The sequence below is a fragment of the Vigna umbellata genome, chromosome 5 (genome assembly GCF_029865625.1).
Source record: "Vigna umbellata cultivar VRB3 chromosome 5, Vumbellata_1.0, whole genome shotgun sequence".
Classification (NCBI taxonomy): domain Eukaryota; kingdom Viridiplantae; phylum Streptophyta; class Magnoliopsida; order Fabales; family Fabaceae; genus Vigna; species Vigna umbellata.
Genome location: NC_142169.1, coordinates 20113399 through 20128954, shown reverse-complemented (window position 1 = coordinate 20128954; position 15556 = coordinate 20113399). Strand labels below are relative to the sequence as shown.

The window sequence follows — 15556 nt, the reverse complement described above, 5'->3', positions numbered from 1 at the left end:
TCTTCCTCTCTTCTTTCTTACAATAGTAAGCAATATGACAATGAAGCTTAAGAGTATCTCTTTTTCTCTTCTCTTCTCTTTTCTTCAACTTAGATGTATTATTTTTCTTAAGATATTCTCTTAAGTTATCCTCTGGATTTTCTTCTTGAGAGATCTTCTATTTATAGGCTTTATGGATATTTGTCTGTTAGACTGAGTTTGTAGTTAATAGCCTTGATACTTTTGTTTTCTCTTTCTTCTTTTCACAGCACTCGTTGGGTAAGTCAACTTTTTCAGAGCAAGCATGTTTTTTCAGTCCTCTGCTTGAAGTAATTTGTACGATATTTTTAGACTTTGCTTAAAGTGGGGAACTTTCTATGAATATCTCCTTTGTCTCTAATGTCCACTTTTTGATATTTGATCTATAGCATTGTGGATGCATGTAGAATAGCTTATCTGCAAAATTAGAGTAAACTATACATGCAACAGATACGTCTTTTCTTATCATTTTTGTTGTTTTTGAACGTATAATGTCATTTAATTTTTGCTCATAATAACAAAGTGCTCTTGATTTTCTACCGTTAGGTAGCATTTTACAATTAAGTTCTTTTCTTTAAAGATACCAAGTGTAAATTTATACTTTATCGTAAGATGAGGTACTTGTTAAGCTCATGGCATCATTTAGTCAAGTAAACGCTTCTTTAGCTTTTGTCTCTTTTTAGACAGATAGCGTTTAGCTTGCTTAAGTTTTCTTACACATTTTAATAATTAAGTCTTTTAATATATTTTTTCAGAGACATTGTCTCGACCTTCTTTTTTTCGAGAGAAGTTGAATACCTATTCCAAGTACTATAAGTATTAAGTGTTTTACTCAATCTCTCTTGGACGCTTTAGGCATAACATTGTTTAGTCATGTGTCTAGGTGTTTTAGCCTAAATGTTTTTCTATTTCCTAAGACCTAAGTGTTTTCTTATGTTTTTCTATGTTTGGGGATTCTGGTTCTAGTTGTGTTTGTCTGTGGTTTAGGCTCTAAGTCTTGTGTTTTCACCCTAAGTTATTTTCTAATTATCAACTTGTTTTAATGTTATTTGATTAAACTTTAAAACATAAGAACTTTTGGGCGTATAGACAATTTTGTCTTTAGCAATTTTACCTCTCCAGTCAACACGACTAGTTCACCCAGTCAACACGACTAGTTTGAGTTTAACCACTCTTGGTTCACCTAGTCAACAGACTAGTCTGAATTTAACTATTCCTGGTATACAAGTATTTTAACCACTTTTGGTCTCAACCCTGGTTAACTTTGTAGACTGTTTAACTCAACAGAGTTAAACACCTAGTATGTTAAGCCTCTTTAGAATGTACAACACAATCAATGTTATAAGCAAATACATATTAGTAATGCTCAAAGAAAGGATAACACAATACAATGAAATCTAAGAAAATTCCAAGTTACTTTCTCTATAAAGTTTTGCTTCAGATGATATATGAGGAGAGTAACAACAAGCTTGTTTTAGTGTTCAATTGATCTCTTTATTATCCTTCTTGTCTTATTTTCAAGCTTTCGTCTATTTATATCTTTTCTTATGAAATGACTGTTAGATAGAGAGCTTGACTTCATGTAGAGTTGGTAGCCTTTTTCAGTGAAAAGTCAAACTCAAGTCCACTTTGCAAAGGTACAATGCTTCGTCATAGCATTTATCGAAACGTAGCTTGTATGATGTGTCAGAGCAGAAGTCTTCAAGGGAAACATTTCCAAAATGTTCTTCATATCTTTCAATGTTTTTTTCTTGGGTGTAGTGATTTTGATCAAGTCTTTGTACTTTTGTGATTTGTACAAATATCAAGAACAAGGTATACAAGCATTGAAGCACTTTATCGTACATGCATTAAATATTTTAAACGTTGATAAACGTTAATGTGTATTGTGTGTTCAAAACATTTTATCATTTCTTAACTCATTAGTTATACATTGTTTAGTAAAGCATTCAACATATGATTATCAAACGGTGTAAAACATTATATGCTTTATATTCAAAAATTGTTTCAGAGATACAACGTTTAGCATGCTTTTGTTAAACGATACATTTCATAAGACGCTTGCTTGAATTAACATTATTTTGAATAAAACATACTTTAAGATTCAGTGTTATCAAAGAAATAGATGCTTATATTCATAAAACGCTTACATGTAAGACGTTTGTTAAGACGTTTAGATGTTATTATTAAAATATTGTTTGTTAAATATATCGTCTATTAGATTATTCTTTAGTAAATATGTTTTTTTTATTAGACGTTGTTTATAAAACTTTGTTTATGAGATAATATAATTTAGAAAAAGTTATTATAAGTTTGTTTTCACCATATACTTCAAAATACTATAATGATAAAAAAAAACCTAGTAATAGCACTACAATTATAATGTTATGCTTTATTTAATTAAAACAGTGCATATATATTTTTTTAAGAACCTTCTGTTAAATATTATATATATATATATATATATATATATATATATATATATATATATATATATGTAAAAGTAATTAAATGAAATAGTACAAACTTTACGTATTTCATATTTTTAATTAGTTTTATAATACGATAAAAATATAATATTTTTTAGGTTAGATATGTATTTAGTTTATAGACTTAAAATTTGAATTCATTAATATTTCAAATTTTGATATATTTTAGCCTTTAAATTTATAAAATAAATATATATAGTCTTTTAACTTAATAATATCAACTTTTTTTTGTTATGTTAAGCCACTTTGTAACCTCACCTTTAAGTTTAAACATATTAAAACGCTGACATAAAATATTATTTAGTACAAAAAAATTTCACACAAGTGGATAAGATTGATTATATATATATATATATATATATATATATATATATATATATATATATATATATATATATATATATATATATATATATATATTAATTTTTAAAGTTTGAAAATTAAATTCTATTCAAATTTAAAATAGAGACGAATTCCAATTTTGTATTTAAGTTGAAATTAAAAAATATTTAATTTTTTTATATTATTAGAATTGTTTAAATTTTTATTTTAATTAAATAAAATATTTAAAAATTTAATATAATTTTAAATAAGTTATTTTGTATATTTCTTTCAATTTTCCTTTTCAAGTAATTTTTCATAATTTATTTATTCTATTTTTTTATTTTATGTAAGACCATGAAAAATATTTTTCTTAGTAACAATTTTATTACTAGTAATAATAAATTTATTTGTGAAGGAAAGATATAATTAATAAGGTTATATAAATAAAACGTGATAAATTAAAAAGTAGCTCAGATAGTAAACATCTTGTAACATTTAAGACATGGATTCATACCTAATAATAAAGAAGAAAAAATAGTCCTGTTTATACCTAATAATCATCCAGTCTCAAAATAAATTTTAGCATATTATAAAAATAAAGATATAATTAAAAAACACATGTCATGTTATTTTAAAATTCATAGAGAAAAAGAAATAATTAAGAAAAGAAAAAAAAAACTAGTGTGCATGAGAGAGAATATTTTAAACCGTGTACACTTCATTTTGTTTGTCGGTGGACAGTTGCAGTAGTAGCAATTAAATGACATAAATATTTTTTGTTTTTTTGCCAAAATAATTATTATCGATGTTGGAGAGTGCTTAATCCAAAGCATGATACAGATTAAAAAGTCATAATTATTTCTCATGATTGTTCGAACTCGAGTTGCTAAAAAAGATATTTGATTCCCTTTGTTTCAGAATGCTTGTATTAAGTTAAACATAGTAGTCTATCTCAAATTAAACTACACGGAAAAACAATATTTAATTAAATCTATGGAAAAGGTTAGAACTATAAAAATAATAAAGGGGAATAATATAAAGAATTTTAAATAAATATGATAAAAACAGGTCATCTTTTAGCTTTTCCATGATTAAATTTTTTATTGACTATTAAATTGTTATTCTTTAAAATTAAAATAGAGAACATTAAATTAACTAAATAAGTTTTAATTAATTTATTTTAGATTATCATTGATTTCAATCATATTTCATTAAAAATCGTATTTTATTACTCATTCTAAACATACATTATTAAAAGTACTAATCCATTCTTCTTCCTTTTTATTAAGTAAACCAGTGTTTCAAACTCTAAATTAACCAAATATCAAATAATTTATTGAATTTCTCACTTGTTTCAAATGTTTACAAATAAAAACCTATATATTAATACTTTCTTTTGTCCAGACATAAATAAGTTAAGTGTTTTATGATACAATACACGTATCAAACATTTACATGTGAAGATTCACTTATTCACTTATATAAAAATTTTTGTAAACTTTATATGAATTCTAATTCAAGATCAAGATTAAGATTGAATTATCAATGTGTTATAAGACAATCTCAAAATCATAAATCAAAACTTGAGAAAAATAGATAAAAATAATATAATTTGATTTAATTAAAGGAATAACTTATTACTTACATAACACCTCATAATCCTATAAAATTACAAACACATCAATATAAGAGAATTAGTCTTTTATGAAGGTATGATGTAGAAGTTGAACTTGTAATACATATAAAGATTAAACTTGTGTATTTAGAGATATTATATTCACTTGAAAAGGTTGACATTCGGATTATTTGGAGAGATTGACACTCTTAACACTTAGAAAGTTGATACTCACGATCTAGATAGATCTATGTACTCGTAATAATGAAATTGGTATATTTGATTAGTAAAAGTTCTTAAGCATAGTGATTAAGAGATTGGATGTATTTTATTATTTGGGATGAACCAGTATAGTTGTTGTGTATACTTATTCTTTAATTCATATCTTTATAATGTTCATACTATAATGAAAATATAAATTAATGTTTACATACTCTATTCATCTTCTACTTTGAACTATCAAATTCTATAACACCAAAATTAATAAGAGTTTAAGGGATACGTGTATATAACAATAAGAAAATTTGAATGAGAATTGAGTAACTACTCTATCTGATAGTATATATGTTATGAAAAAATCAAATGAAAATTGAGTAAATACTCCATTGGTAATATGTTGGGTTTATAAGTTGCTTAAGTTTATAAATAAACAATAATATATATATAATTTTTAAATATATTAAAGATATAATAAAATTAGATAATAAAGTATCATATTATAAAATATTATTTGCAAATATCTTAAAAATATATTATAATATTTTAGAAAGTAGTGTAGTTAAGACATGTATTAGTTAACCACATTAACTTTTAATAATCGTTTTATTATTATAACATGTCGACAATAGCCTTAGAATATATTTAAATGATATATGATCCAATGAACAATCAATTAAAAACCAATATGACGATAGAAACATTAAGACAATTTGATGGTATTCATATATGAATTAAGGCTTATTGCCCCAATTTTAATAATTTGCTCCTCCAATCCAACATTTTCTTTGTTTAGGAGTCACCAAATTAACAGTAATAACATAAAGAGAAAATAAAAAAATAAATAAAAAAACAGGGCACATATAAAAAATAAATTGGTGGTATACACACCAATTTAATTATAAAGGTCTATGGAATTTTTGGAAGGTGGAGATCTCTTTGAAGGGACTTGAGTGATGTAGGATTGACATGCATGAACAAGTAGTTGCCAGCAAAAAGATCACCGAAATGGACTTGTCCATCCTTGAATCTTTTCAACACTTTGGCATACGAAACTCTGACGGAAGAAACCAACCTGCCTCTTTTTCTCCATAGTTTTCTCAAGCTTGAGATTTTGAGCCTGAATCTTCTCCTGATGGGAACCCTTTTGAACCTGAATCTTGGCTTCTCACTCACTCTCTCCCTTTCATCATCGGAACCCTTTTCGTGTCTTAGCTTTTGGTAACGAAGTTTGCTGAGAGGAACCGTTTGGAGGGAAGACATGGTGGGTTTTTTAGGACTGAAACAATTCATTGTACCAAAAATGAAAGGAAATGATGAGAGTTTATGCCTTGGTTCTGTGTGAGTAGTTGGTTTTCTAATGTGAGTTTGATATGACAGGTGAAAGTTGAAGGTGGATTGAAAGTGGCCACGCGAACCAAGGTCACTCTAGAAAAGATGCTCAATGCATTAAATACTGTGTGACACAGTTGGTGAGTGTACCTATATTTTATTGTGCATTAAATTTCTCTGTTGGCCTGTGTTAGAAAATTATGATTGATTTTATTTTTTATTTTACTTTTAATATTATTGTTACTATTACACATATTTTCTTTTATCAAATACTTTTAATATTTTAGACTTACAATATTTTATTAAAGTTATACACCTGGTGTTGGTTACTTATTATCACTTAAGATAATGATATTTTAATAACATTTTTTATAATATTTTAATATTATTTACGTGATTCATGTTGGTGTTTATGATTATTATCGATTATGTAGTAATTTTGGACCAATCAAAATGACACATAAATAATATTAAAATGTTATAAAAAATATTTATCATTATCCTTTAGTTAAATACTAAATATTGATTTTAATTTATGTCATATTAGAATTTATTTTTAGTTTTCTAAAATAAATAAATATAGTTATAATGATAATTTATTTTACGTGTTGAACCATGTTTAAAAAGATATATTTGAAATAAAATATATCAAATTACATAAATAGTTCAATCTTAAAATATCGTTTAAATATAAAAATAATAGTTATATCTATTATTTTTAAAATTTGATACTAAATTATATTAAAATTTGGAATAAAAATGAATTCCAATTTAATATCTATACTGAAGATTGAAATTATATTTAACTTTCAATTAAATAATGATATCGAATTTTGAACATTCAATTAGATAGAATATATTTAATTAGTAAAATAAAAATTTAGACAAATTCTAATATGTTGTATATATAGTGTATATATGCAAAAGCTTTTCTTAAGATGATTTAATATTTTTTTAACCATGGTTTTTATTTAAATTATATTAAAGAACTTATGTAAAAGTATTTTCTTTTAATGTAATAATATTGATACTATAGTTGTTTAGAAAATATCTTTTATTATTAATTTATTGAAAAAATATTTAAATATATGAAATAATATTCAGAATAATTGACAGATTGGTTATAAAACTTATAGTCTTTCCTAGAAAATTACCAAATCATATATGTGGTCTTCCTGATCTTGCAGACTTGGTTCAATCTTTAGTACCTTTTGTTTTGTCAATATTTAAAAAATAAGGGTTAAATATGTTTTTAGTCTCTAAAGTATTAGTTGTTTCTGGTTTTTGTTTCTCTTTCAAAATAAGGTACAATTTGGTCCTCATTTTTTTTTTAAATTTTGGTTTTAGTCCTCGAAAACTAACACCGTTAAAAATGTGGTAGTTTTCGAGGTTAATTTTCGAGGACTAAAACCAAAGTTTCAAGGACTAAAACTAAAGTTTCGAAAAGAATGAGACCAAATTGTACCTTATTTTGAAAAAGGAACGAAAACCAGAAACGATCAATAATTTAGGGACTAAAAACATATTTAACCCAAAAAATAATTGAACCAAAACAATATATCATTCAATTATTTTAAAAATTAAAGTGACTATAACTATATTCAGGTTTTTTAAATAAGGTTTAATACCTCTTTTGGTCTCTCGAAAGAGGGCAAATGTTCAATTACGTCCTACGTTTTTTTCGAAGTTTAATGTGTTTCCGACTTATGAAAAAAATGTGCAATTAAGTCCTTTTTGGTAACGGCGTTAATTTTTTAACGGGCCAACTAACAGGGTGGACTGAAGTTTGCAACGTGTCTAGGGAAGGTTAATACGTGGCAACCCTAATTCCCAAACCCTAGCTTCCTTGTGCCGCCAGCACCATTGGCAACCGTAGGCCGCCGTCAGCTACCCTCCCATCTTGCCGCAACCTCGCCTCACGTTTCAGGCTCCCTAAAGCTGTGATTTAGAAACCATGGTTGAGCGATCAGAATTACAATTTGGATCTGGAATCTTTGTCTAGATTTCTTTTCTTGCAGGTGCTCGTGCTTTGCGAAGGTGGAGAAACCATGGTGTGCAGGTTGCGATCTGGAGGTGCGGCGTGATGGTTCTACCGTGCGAAGAAGATGATGAACATTGGCCATGATGGGTTTCTATCGTAGGGGGAGATGGCGCGATTTAGGTCTGGTGGAGGCGCTGATGACTAGCTCAAGGTTGGGCGAAACTCACGAGCAGATGAATTGAAGAGTTGTGGCGGTGATTTAGGTTTCGAAAGATTTTTGGAATTGGGGATTTCTCCGTTTGTGTTTCTACATATGTGTGCGAGAGAGTGCTCTTGCAATGGTCATGGTGGATGGCGGTCCTTGCAGCTCTACGGCGACCTGAAAAGTGTCTCATGGTGGAGATGGAAGTCGAGGAAGATGCTGAAGATGATGATGGAGGACTCGCGACTTTGGCGTTCGCGTTCTGTATTGGTGACGGTGGTGGCTACCGGTGGCGACGCTGGTGTTGGGTGATGGCGAGGTTGCTGCAAGACGGCAGGGTGGCTGACGGCGGCCTACGGTTGCCCATGGTGTTGGCGGCACAAGGAAGCTAGGGTTTGGGAATTAGGGTTGCCACGCAATCAGAGAAACTGTACACGTCATTAACTTTTGTCTAGGGTGGCAGCTGCACCGTTAAAAAATTAACGCCGTTACCAAAAAGGACTTAATTACACATTTTTTCATAAGTCAGGAACACATTGAACTTCGAAAAAAACGTAGGACACAATTGAACATTTGCCCCTTTCGAGGGACCAAAAGAGGTATTAAACCTTTAAATAAAGTTTTATATTTGAGATAAAGAAAAAATTATATATATATATATATATATATATATATATATATATATATAATTTTGCATTCTTACTTTTCAAAAAGAATAATTTTCCTAGCAAATAAAGAAAGTTTATCAATTGAAGCACTCTCAGCAAATTTTTTATTTTGTCTCATCAATTTCAAAAAACTATCAAAGCAAATTTTATATCAATTGTTAATAATACGTAGTAGAATGTTCGTGGGCAGAGCAAAAATCAAAAGGGGTGAATTAGTTTACATAGTTAAATCGTGCCTTTTAAAAAAATTTCGTTTTTATAAACTGATTTTATAACAAAAATTGATTATTTATAAATAACAACAAGGAACTAGGTTTAAGATAAAGAGTATAGAGAAATAGAAATTCACAAAAGTATTTTTATATTTATTTAGATCAAAAGACCTTACGTCTAGTTGTTAATCTTTCTAAAGAGTGAATAACCAATAATTAAAAATAATCAACAACTTACAATCATAGAGAATAAAGTTAAGGTTAGAAAACACCTCTTTCGTCACACAAAGGATGAACAACACATCTTTCGACATACAAAGGATAAACAACACCTTCTTTGACACACAAAGATGAATAACTTTTCTAGCAATAACACCAACACTCACTTAGACACATTTAGTGAAAGTTCACGCTCTACCCATACTAGTTTTTTCAAAGTCCCTTTTCACAAACACTAAGAGTTTCTCTAGCACACAACTCTTAAACCTCTAAGTGAAAAGTTCTTTTTAAAACTAGGTTTAAGTTAAATATTTATAGACTCCTACTTTGAAAATTAGGTCATAAACTGAAGAGTCTTTTTGCAACTGTCATTTATAATCGATTATCATAAGTTGTAATTGATTATTCCATAAACTATTGAAAAATTAATTTCTCGCTATGAAAAACAATATTGTTAATGATAATCGATTATTCTAGAAACTTTTGAGAAGATCTGAAATTAATTGGGGTAATCAATTATCATTAGTGATAATTGATTATTCTATATTGGCTTTGGTGAATCATAAAACTTTTCTTAAGTGTTTTGTTGCTTAGGTTCTACTTATTAACTCTTGGTCTAATAATTTAAATAAAATACACAGATTTCAATACTTCAACAACTAAAATCTAAAGTCTTCAATGTATCTCTTGAATCCAAACGTTCTTTAAATCTTTAATACTATGCCATGAGTCGTCATCATCAAAACTCTTTATTGAAGCAAGATGTCCATCTTTTTATTTTGCAAACAATGTCACATAAGTAGTATTAATAAACATTTTTTAAGAAAATGGATCAATTGTGGCCAATGTGTAGTGGTTAAACGAAAGGAAGAATTAAAAGAGTTATCAACTTGAGTATCCACTTGATTAACATTGTAGCACGATTCTTGAAATAATTTAGAGTGTTATTTTAGACTTTTTATGTTCATTATAGGTATGATGTCAAGGCAAATGGCACAACTTTATGTTAGAGTCTATCTCCGACATAAATTTACCTAAAAGATATTTCAGTCTTATGTAAATTTATGTTAGAGGTATTAGAATCTGACATAAAGTTCAACCTATTTCAATAAAAAAAACATAGATTTATGTGTGATCATGCAATAGCATTTTTCAATATAAATTTATTATGTTTATCAATGCACAATGCATGGTTTGATGTAAATTTACATCGGACAATACATAATATGATGTAAATGTTTGTGTGTGTTTTTTAATTGAATTGGTTTTGGCACATAACCAAATATGTAAATAAAAATATTCCCAAAACAAGATATACATTCAAACTACTCTCAAAAAACTGTATAGTGTAACCTAAAAACTATTTAACATCAAAATAAATCCTAATAATAAAAGTGATAATGTAACCTAAAAAGAAAACTAAACAACAACTAAGCTACACGTGTTGGTGAAGAAAGTTTGTCCATTATTGTCTTATTTAGGTAATCTCCTCCGATGTTATAGGAAATGATTCATTGAAAACTAGAATTAGTGATGCAACATTATTATTGATATAATCACTACAAGAAAGTAATGCATTTGTGAAGAAATAATTCATAGTTAAATCCTTGTTGATCTCTCGCGAAATCATTTTATGAAAGATTAATGACGAAACAATGAAGATATTATTCCATAGCTAAGATATAGGTAGCTAATCAACGAGGAATTATTACCTTGTTATTTGTTGCAATTTTCTTAGAATATCCTACACTAAAGACTCGGTAATGAATTAAAACATGCTAACACCCTTGCTAATTAGCTACAAACTTTGTTTGTTAATTTGCTACAATTTTGTAGTAAATTTTCCTAAGTTATTCCCTAAAAAAAATATGTAGAAAAATATTTCCTAGCTAATTCATATCAAATAATAGGAATTTATCTCTAGCTATCCTATAACTTATTCCTAGTAAATATATTCTTATGTAATCCTTTTTATTCCAGTTAAAAATGTAGAAATTTTTTTTTATACGGGTTAAAAATGATTTTTATGCCTTTTCTATATAGATAGGCGGTATAGAAAGTTTCTATTTTTTAAATTTGTTTCAAAATTGATATAAAAAAGTATAACTTTTTATATGTGTTAAGCCCACAACGAGTATAGAGAGTAATCTCCCTCGTCTTATTCAACACCTTAGTCATGTGGTTGCCTTCAAAACTTTCTACTCTCCTTTTTTCTTCCTCCGTAAATCAGGTAAACTTATGCCCTATCCTTGAATCACCACTTCCAATACACAATTCAACTAACACAAACACACAAACTTTCAGTAAAACAAAAACAAATTAAAATATTACAGAGTCCAACAGAGGGGAAAATGATAGTCTTGGAATAGAAGGATTAAGGTTGAAGGAAAGAAAATCATCCAAAGCACTTGAAATAATTGGATTAAACAACTTCAGATAGAGGAAAAACAATTAAATATTTAACATTAGATAACAATAACAACCACTCAAGGCATATTGACAATACAAAATCAGGAGCGCGAACCACCACCACTGACCACTTTTCAAGAACCGCCACCATGAAGGAAGTTCAAGAGATGAATGCAAATCCAAATGAAGAGAATGAAAATAGAGATTGAACAAATAATAACTCAAGAGTGTAAATAAGATGAAATGAATAAAGGTTATAAAAACATTTATAAATAATTACATGACCTCGTTTCCTTCTATATCGATTCTATACCTTTAATTAGTATATAAAGAAATTTAAATTATTACGATTTTACCTCCACGTCACTTTTCATACAAATTCTATTTATAACCTATATAAAAAAAACTTTCTAAATTTACAAAACTTCTAGCACTTATTAATAAAAAAATATAATAACTCTTTTAAAGAGAGTTTTTTTACCTAATGCATACTTTATCTTTATGCATGTTAATGAATTTTCTTTTGAACATTTTTATATCTCTGGGAATCAGACTACATGAAGATTTCGTTAATATTTGGAAACGTGTGCAGATATTTAGACTTTGGATTTATCTTATAACCAAGGGATATTCTATAGGGGGGCTATGTCAGTCAATATCATCTTTGTACCTTTTCCAAATTAGAAACTTTATCCTTGTCATACAACTAGGTGGTGGCCTTGCTCTACCATGGTGCACAAAATAATTTTGTGAAATAAAAATAGAAAGAAACATAAGAATAATGGTACTTAAACATTTAAATTTATATTACATTCATTTGATCTTATTTTTATTATTTTTTATTCTTTTTTATTACGAACATTTTACTTATCAAATGGTAATCAAATTATCTCAAATAACATTTTTCCAGATTATAATTGAGGATACAGAAAACTATTCTCTAGAGAAAAAAATATTCTTTGACAAAACACTAATTTAACACAGTTTATCTAACATTTTTGTTATTAATTTTTCTTTAAGTCTAACCTCAAGTCCTGTTGTGTGTCACAACAGAGATCTTCTACTCTTTGTTGATAGGATCTCCTAAAGCCATGAAAGCAAATGAGAAAAGAAGGTTAGGATATTCTCTTATTATCAGATCACATTTTTTTTCAATTTTTTTTATTACTTTAAAGTTTTAGTTTTGGTGTCAGTCTGATCTCAACTACACCTCCAACATTTCATCTGCATCTCCAAAAATTTCATTTTTAACTTTCTAGTATTTCACACTCATGCACCTTCAATTTTTTCAAAAATTTCATTTTTAACTTTAATAAATATTTTTTTATTTTCTTCTCTTTCTTATTAAAAAAAACATTCTACACTACCTTAATAATAATTTAATTTAAAATTCCAATATTATTTAATACAATTTTATATTTTAATAATTATTAAAATATTTATATTATAATAATAGTTATATTAAAAATATAAAAATAAAATAATTACAATAAAAACAATAACAATAAAAATAAAATTATATTAAATAAATATTTAATATATTGAATTATATTAAAATATAAAAATAAATTAAATAATTATTAAAATTTAAATAAAAAACAGAATTTTAAAAACAATTATTTATGAGATATCAAATAAAATTATATTAAATAAAATATTTAATATATTTAAATATATTAAATTATATTAAAATATTAAATTAAATTAAATAATTATTAAAAATTAAATAAAAAATAAAATTTTAAAATCAATTATTTATCGATATTCTAACTCATCGGATCTCTGTATCCGATTAACAAAAATCTTTTCAAAATTTTGTTTCTTTCTAATTTTAATAATTATTGAATTTAATTTAATATTTTAATATAATTTAGTATATTTAAATATTAAATATGATTTTAAATATTATTTTTATATTCACTATTATTACTCTTATTTTAATTATTATTATTTTAATTTTTTTAATAAAATTATTATAAAAATATAAATCATATTTTAATAATTAATAAAATATTAAAATTTAGAAAATAGTATTATAATTTTAAATTAAATTAAGTATTTATTAAATTTTAAATAAAAATCAAAGTTGTTACGGATTTTAATATTTGATAAACAAGTTTTTTAAAATTTTGGTTTTTATTTAAAATTTAATAATATTTTTTTTAATATTTCAATATAATTTAATATATTTAAATATATTAAATCAAATTTATTATTATTATTTTATTTTTATATTTTTAATATAGTTATTATTATAATATAAATTATATTTGAATAATTAATAAAATATAAAATTATATTAAATAGTATTTAAATTTTAAATGAAATTAAATTATTATTAAGGTGGTGTAGAGAGTTTTTTAATAAGAAAGAGAAGAAAATGAAAAAATATTTATTAAAGTTAAAAATGAAATTTTTAAAAGAGTTAGAGGTGCAGGATAAGATGTTAGAAAATCAAAAATGAAATTTTTAGAGATAGAGAATGAGACGTGGAAGTATAGGATGAAACACTCGTATAGAATTTAACATTGAATTTTCAATGCTTAATACATGAGCATTGAGTATTTCTCACTGGAGCATTGGTTTAGAGGATAATAATTGTAGTTTAGTGTTAAGTTGATTTTTAATAGTTGGATTGTTAGTGCTTAATACTCTGATTTTATAACATTACAAATTTTGTTTATTTGTTTAATTTGACTGGTTTGAACTTAGTGCTAAAAGTAATTGAGCTTTATGTGCTATCATCATGCATTATTGGAACTGTAGTGAATTTGTGTGAACAATTTGGAATTGTTTTGTTTGATAATATTTTTTATTGGATCTTGGCTTCTTTTGCTTAGAATTCGTGAGTTTTTTTTTTTTCTCTGTCTATGTTTATGATGTTTCTGTGATACATTTTTACCATTTTAAATAATTTGTAACTAATGGAGTTCTTATTTATATATTTGTTTTCATTTTTATCTTTTAAACAATTATTTTTTAAAATTAAAATAATTATTTGGATATTTTTATAAAGAATATTTATATTTATTTTCTTAAATATATTAATAATTTTCTTTTTTTTATCACGAAGAAAAAAGTCAACCCAATATAACACAAATTTTTTTGTATTTCATATAACACAACACAAAAATAATATTCTTTTTTATTATCAATGTTTAAAGGTTTTTATTTTAATCAAAGAAAATATTTAACTTCTTATTTTTAATACTATTATAAATAATTACTGTATTTATTTGAATTTTTTATTTTCAAATAAATTTTAATAACTTATTTATTATAAATTTTCCATTTTACCTGTTTAATTAATTTTTAGCATATGATGAAAATAAAATAAAAGAAAACATGCCATTTTATTTTATAATTTAAATAAAAAATAATTAAAGAAAACCTAGCGGTGCAGATAATATTTTAAATTGTAAAGAGATCTGGTTTGTCAGTAGTATAAATGCAGGAATTAAATGATGTAAACATCATCTATTATTTTCATTTTCTTTTTGTGAAAAATTATTATTATTGAACTTTGTCTAATTTTTTATTAATTAATATTTTTATTTTTTATTTCATCGTACCTAATATTTTATTAATTTGATACATATAGTGTTGCTTACTTCTTTTCACTTAAGTAATGATGTAAAATTTTGAACGTTCAGTTATATAAAATATATTTAATTAAATAATAAAATTCAAACAAATTTGAATATGTATAAGAAATCATGTGAATATATATATATATATATATATATATATATATATATGTATGTATAGGCATGTTTTTTAAGATGATTTAATATTTTCTTAATAATGAATTTTATTTAAATTTTTTTAAAGAACTTATATAAAAATATTTTTTAAATATTAATTTGATACA

The 15556-nt window shown here is 25.5% G+C and overlaps 1 protein-coding gene across 1 annotated transcript; it reads right to left on the bottom strand.

The window, feature by feature from the left end:
• Window positions 1-5359: 5359 nt before the first annotated feature.
• Window positions 5360-6065, bottom strand: LOC148197904 (uncharacterized). The gene has a single exon (XM_088092154.1). It carries the CDS (start codon window positions 5953-5955, stop codon window positions 5572-5574), a length of 384 nt encoding a protein of 127 aa, XP_087948280.1. The 5' UTR covers window positions 5956-6065; the 3' UTR covers window positions 5360-5571.
• Between the last annotated feature and the right edge of the window lie 9491 nt (window positions 6066-15556).

Bases quoted from the DNA above. Each gene is read 5' to 3' on its own strand.
- LOC148197904 (XM_088092154.1), bottom strand. From the start codon at position 5,955: ATGAATTGTTTCAGTCCTAAAAAACCCACCATGTCTTCCCTCCAAACG.